This window comes from Berghia stephanieae, chromosome 2 (genome assembly GCF_034508935.2).
Source record: "Berghia stephanieae isolate SIO BIC M18660-M18661 chromosome 2, UCSD_Bste_1.3, whole genome shotgun sequence".
Taxonomy (NCBI): Eukaryota; Metazoa; Mollusca; class Gastropoda; order Nudibranchia; family Aeolidiidae; genus Berghia; species Berghia stephanieae.
This window is the reverse complement of record NC_088361.1, coordinates 119337802-119344245: the sequence shown is the minus strand read 5'-3', so window position 1 is coordinate 119344245 and position 6444 is coordinate 119337802. Positions and strand designations below refer to the sequence as shown.

General features: G+C 34.8%; 1 protein-coding gene across 2 annotated transcripts in view; it reads right to left on the bottom strand.

Moving 5' to 3' along the window:
• Window positions 1-844: 844 nt before the first annotated feature.
• LOC144966419 (hexokinase type 2-like) overlaps window positions 845-6444 on the bottom strand; it is a 45903-nt gene continuing 40303 nt past the window's right edge. The window contains exons 7-12 of one of the 2 annotated variants that reach the window (XR_013644215.1): window positions 6134-6246; window positions 5069-5224; window positions 3920-4059; window positions 2981-3117; window positions 1945-2116; window positions 845-1398 (exon numbers count right to left, since the gene is read on the bottom strand). Coding sequence is in view for 1 of the 2 variants with exons in the window: in XM_078902849.1 (XP_078758975.1) it covers window positions 2006-2116; window positions 2981-3117; window positions 3920-4059; window positions 5069-5224; window positions 6134-6246 (657 nt within the window). In the remaining variant the exon portion in view is untranslated. Of the gene's footprint in view, window positions 1399-1876; window positions 2117-2980; window positions 3118-3919; window positions 4060-5068; window positions 5225-6133; window positions 6247-6444 lie in introns of those variants that run through there. The other variant, XM_078902849.1, reaches the window with a different exon arrangement.

The window sequence follows — 6444 nt, the reverse complement described above, 5'->3', positions numbered from 1 at the left end:
ATGGGACCCACACCAGCAAAACGACATCACAATGAAACAGATCTAATGAAGAGAAGTGTGATTTGTGGTTGACTATGTCTCGAGAACCAGGATGAATGACAAAGGCATTAAAATAATTGAATTTGTAAAATTGTCCATTTTTTTTACAGTTAGGATGTTTCAACACAATCATTTATTCTTTTTTTTTTAATCTCCAATACTTGAGCAATAAATAAAAAGTAATAAAGATTCAAATCTACAATAAATATTTGTCACGGGTTACATATTATTATATTATACATAGGTCTGCACAATACTTCGAATATCACATGAAGTTTTGAGCTTAAAGCTTAAAGATACAACATTAACTACGTAATGAATCTAAGAAGCCCAACAAAACAAATTATTTTATAAGAGTAAGACCCGACCATTGTGAGATATCTGTTAAACTGCTTTGCTATAAGAAACTCGTAGTTCTATGAATTTATAGCTCCAACTGCTGAATTTCATATTAACTTTATCCCCACCCAATTATAAATGGGGTTCCTGGCCTTCCATAGTGGGCAGGGAGGTACTTACGGTGTCTTCTATCCCCCTATATCTGTTTTCCAACATGATTTCTGTCTTTATTAAAATTCATTAAAACATTAAAAGCAAAGTTTGGTCAAGTATTCAGTAGGCCTACTTTGAAGTGTTTACTCAAAATTCGTTTATATCTGTTAAATTTTCAATAAACTGTACCCGTATACCTCTACAAATCACTGGAAATAACGCTGCTGACAAACTATGAGAAGTCAGATCTTTTTCCTTTGGTATAAAATAGGTCATATAATAAGTTAGTCATTACTTCATTCTAATTTCGAGCTTAATTCTTTGTTCAATTTGTACTTTGTATTTAAACATTCTCAGCTATATTACCATGTGTTTGTGTACGGTTCTACGCCTTATCACATAGTTATGTTAGGAAACTTCAACTTTAATTAAATTAATTAAGTAATTAACTAATTTATTCATCTATATATTTATTTTTGGGCAATTATTTATAAATATTAATACAAAATACGTGCATTTTACATGTAGGACTCGGGATGATCTTAGTTTGAAAAGTGATCTGTTTATTTCCTTTCTTTTTTTTTTTTTTCTCTTTTAAAATCCAGCCAATTATTATTGCATCGTTTCCATTATAAGGAAGTTGCAACTGACATTTACAAAACACCTGCACGCACACAAACACACACACACACACACACACACGCATAAATACCAAAAGAATTACACAGATTATATCAAAAAGTAACATTTACAGGATACAAAACATGGCCTTATAATTCCATACGTAAATCAATTGTATGAGCTAAATGGATAAGACCATATCATGTAATATATGGTTACTGAAATGTTAGAAGTGAAGCCTACAACCTGGGTGGGGATCCTGACCTCCCATAGCGGGCAGGGAGGTACATACTGCGTCTTCTATCCCCTTATATCTGTTTTCCAACATGCTTTCTGTCTTTGTCTTGGAGTGAGATTGCTTGGTTTTGTCCTAACCTTGGTCGGAGTCCTTGGCTGAGAGGGAAACAGTCGAATGTATAGTTATTGCTTTGGGAGATGATATTTTTTTCCTTGTAAATCATCTCTCTGTTATGTACTGTATTATGTTTTATTTACATGTTATATTTGATTTGTTAACATTTGAGTGTATTCCTCTTTGTGGGGACTTGTGCTTGTGTCTGGATGAGACTTTTAGGTGATCTTAAACTAAGTACTTTGATAGTGTGCTCTTGGAATCTACATCTGTTCCCTATTTGAACAAATTCCCCTTTGTCTTACCTTTTCTTGGGTGCTTTAATTGAATTCTATAACTTTTTACTATCCCATTTCTTCCTTTTACTGGCGCTGATATGACCTTAATGTGTTGCAAGCGCCGTAAAATCCTCAAAAACAAAACAAAACGAAGCCTACAACTGTATATATCTACTACAAATATCAATTCACGGGCATGAAGCTGGTAATCCTACCACTCTCCTCAGCTGCCATGTTTCATGTCAATGTCATGTTCGTGTTCAAGTCTCTGTGCCACAGCGGCCACCAGGGCAGCACCCAAACCACTGCCATCTTTGGCACCTAAAAGTTTGAACTGAAGAAAATAAATTCAAAAGGAAGTCATCAGTAAAAGCCTAATGGGGGATTACCATTGGCGTCGATTTAACCCTCTCCTTACCACCAAAAAAGAAAAATCGTCACATTCGTTACGATGCCGATGTAACCAACAATTTTCTTGTTCTTATTTCATTTTGTTATAGTTATAGCTATAAAAACTGAACACTGTGTTGCAGAGCTCATTTTTCAGAACAAAATATAGAATATACTCGTTACTATACTGTTTGAAAAATCTATTTTTGTGTTGGATGAGTGTAAAATATCGGTCAAATTCTGAAAATAGCTGGTAAGGAGAGAGTTAATACATAGCAAAAGTTATGAATGGTTTGGCATTCACCCAAATAAAAAAAAAACAAAACAAAATAAATATAAATAAATAACCAAAAAAATAAATAAATAAATAACTCCCACCCCCCCCCAAAAAAAAATCAAACAAAAAAAAAAAACAACGTAAAATAAAAGAAAAACGACAACAACAAAAAAACTGTGTTGATTGAGTAATGACAATGGCTTTTTTGTTGAAAAAAAAACCCCAAAAAACCTCGATGAGCCAAGAGCAGCAACATGTAATAATGATAAGAATGCTGATGGTTATGACAATAGAAATGATAATAATAATAATGATGATAATATAAATAAATTTGGAATAATGCTGACACATATCCAATATATTATCTTTCATTTTAATATAATTTATCATATATTTAGAGTTACACTCATACTATGACAATAAAATCAACAACCAGCAAACCATATTTTAAAAAACAATAAGTGTCATCATTAAAAAAAAAATTAAAAGTACCCGAGGTTATCATCAACCTCTTTTTGGGTATTTATTTACCTTGATACCAGGGTTGACTAGAGTTGGTATCTTCTCCATCATTAAGTCGTGGAACCTGGGATGATGGCGGTATAGTGAGCCCTCGATACCCACAGTCATTTCTTCTCGGCCAACTTTATTGAGTAAACATGCCACACCTGGAGAGAAAGATGGATGATCCACCAATGAACGAAAATCTGCACTGAAGGGGAATATTTGTAGTATGTATAGCCGAAAGTTAATCCAGACCTGCCTACTTAAAAATGTTAACTGGGTGGGGTTCCTGCCCTCCTATATTGGGCAGGGAGGAGGCCTACGTCTTGTGTCTTCTACCCGCCCCCCCCCCCTATAATCTGTTTTCCAACTTACTTTCTGTCTTTGTCTTTGAATGAGATTACTTGGTTTTGTCCTGGCCCTGGCTGGGAGGGAAACAGTTAAATGTATAGTTAGTTTCGGGAAATGATATTTTTTATCTTGTAAATCATCTCTCTGTTATGCACTGTATTATTTTTCCTTTACTTTTGCTTTGTAAAAAAAAATTGAGTGTGGTCCTCTAGGTGGGGACCTGCTCTTGTGTCTAGATGATTTTTATTTTAGATGAAACAATCAGTGATCTCTAAGTACACCGATAGTTTGTTCTTGGAACCTACATATGTTCCCTATTTGAACGAATTCCCCTTTATCTTCCTTTTTTTCTTGGGTACTTTGTTATTCTAGAACTTTTTACTATCCCATTTTCTTCCTTTTTACTGGCGGTGATATGACCTAAATGTTTTGCAAGCATCGAAAAACCCTTAAAAACAAAAACTTTAAAAGCTGGGGCCAGAGTTCTGTAACCGTTGCCACCCTATTGACCACTGGCCATGCTAAATATTGTTTGACATTTTTACACGACGAGACACGGTGATGCTGAGCAATCGACATTTCACAAGAAAAGGGAGGACAATGACAAATTATTACCTGCAGAGGCTAAGTATGCTGATCTTTCTGACACCAAGTCACAAACGTGTCTGACTAGTTGACAATCTCGATCTGTGAAGTCTTGGATATAGTACTCTTTGAGAATTTTCCTCGTCTCAGTCAGATCACTCACATCGTCTCTGGTAAACAAAATGGTTGAAAACGCGTCTTAATGAAGTCAGTTTTGATTAATTGAAATCATCTTGGGTTTTTTTTTTTTATCATTCTCAATTACTTTACTCAGAAATACAAAGAATACATTGTAATTAAAATATCCATTTTTTTTTGTTTTATATCTTGCGCAATACTTATAACATATCACTTATAAAAAACACAAAAGACTGGAGTAATATGGATATTATCAAGAACCTTCCAATTTTGTCTCATGCAAAAGAAAAAAAAATGATATATTGAATTTCAAACTTTTATTGGTTTTCTTGTGCATGTTACATGCACATGTAAAGTCTCTTATACCTAAAATTTTGAACTCTCATTCAGTGAATGGCTTTCTACATGAACCAAATGGTCCCAGGACACACTAATCACACACACACACACACACACACACTCAACACACACACACACACACACACACACACACACATATATATATATATATATATATATATATATATATATATATATATATATATATATATATATATATTAACCAGCTGAGCTATAGCCCTTCGGTCTTGTGCCATATTCAGATAGATGTCTTTTGTAGTTGTTCCAGGTGACTTTACAATGTTTCTGATGCTTGGATTTGGTGGGAGGAGTGTGCATCTGATGTCTTCAAGAGGTTGACACTTGACACTTTAAGCAAATGGTGTGTTATTGTTTCATAGGGATGTTGACATAAGGGACAGGAAGGGGATGTGTCTTATGTAATTTTACTGATATTAGATGGCCATAGAGCGGTACGTGTTGTGCTCCCAGTTGAATGATGATATTTTGTTGGTGTCCTTCTGAGTTTATTTAGGCTACGTACCAGTCTTTACAGGAGTGGTCATATGGGTAAATGTAAATCTATATATGTTAACTGCAAAGGAACACATGTTTTTACAATAATCGTATTTCACAGTAAAAAGAATCTGAATTCCAATAAATTAAGATTTTTTTTAAATGATCCAACCTCATCATACTTACCCTTCAATGACAGAGACAAGCTTTGAGGGGAAGCTTTCAATCTCTGACAGTTTATCAGACCCTTTCCCATTAAATAGAAGATTTTCCTTCAGTAGTTTGACCAGGACTAGACGTACAATCTCACCCATGTACATTCCTCCAATCATCTTCTCGTAACTGGTAGGAAACAAAAAAAAAAATCATAAGCGATGCATAATTTGTTCTCGTAACTTCGCCACAGGTTAATTATATTTTATTTATTTATTTATTTATCTAGTTCTCTATTTATCCGTTTGTTCATTCAGTTATTTTATTTTTTTAAAAGCAATGCTCTTATTGTTAATGATAGTGGCATAAGCCTATAAATAAATTTGAACTTAATGTGATAAAGAAGGTTAAGGATGCAACAATTAAAAAAAAAAACAGAAAGAAAGTTCAGTTGGCCTACAACCATTAAAAAAAAACCAAAAAACTTATACAAGTCTAACAGAAAATATGTCTGCATTCATCCAACAAACTGAAGGCTGAGAACAAATTAAGTCATACCTGCCAACTTGAAATTTAAAAATTCTGTATTGATAGTTTCCGTACTGTTGTCGTGGAGAAAATAATACACCAGTCATTAAATCTAACTCTGTAAGAGACCGAGTTACCCTCAGAAAAAATAGAATAACGTTTCTAAGTCGTTACACTATTTGATTTAGTGCCATGTTTTCAAATTCGACTTGATTTGTCGAATTTGAGCCGCTTATTTTGGTCTTCAGGGGGCAGCGTGGCTCACCGGTACGGTCTTTGCTTCCTACCCGAAAGGTATCGAGTTCGATCACCCACCGCTGCGCTGTGTGGCCTTGAGCAAGTCACCTCGCCTTAGCTCAATTTGCGGCGCTGCACTACGGCTGACGCCTGGGTTATTCCAGTCTTCCCTTGGAATAGACCCTAGAGACAAATTTACTCTATGGGATGAATAAAGGGAATTTTATTTTATTTATTTAAAATTCGAAGTAATGTTTCATAGAATCAGGCAGGTATGTTGATATTCTAAATAAAGTGGCTTGAAGGAGGGGTGGGTGCATATAATATATTTACATTTGTTCCTTGGGGTTGACAGAACGTTGGTCAATAATTCTGTCAAACTCTGTTTGGACGAAATGCAAATTTCCGTTGTTGCCGAAGGCCCCCCATTCCAGGTTGATCATCAGCTGACAACGACATGGAGAAAAGGTGACCAATTATTGTCTTTAAATGGTATTATGACGGAGCTATCTATACGTTGCATCCAACGTGCACTAATATGCAGGTCTGATAACCCTAGTTGTTATGGGCCCATTGCTGTTATGGAAGTATGTACTCTCAAACCAACGTAAATTATCGCACGATATTAAATCATGCTCGTAATT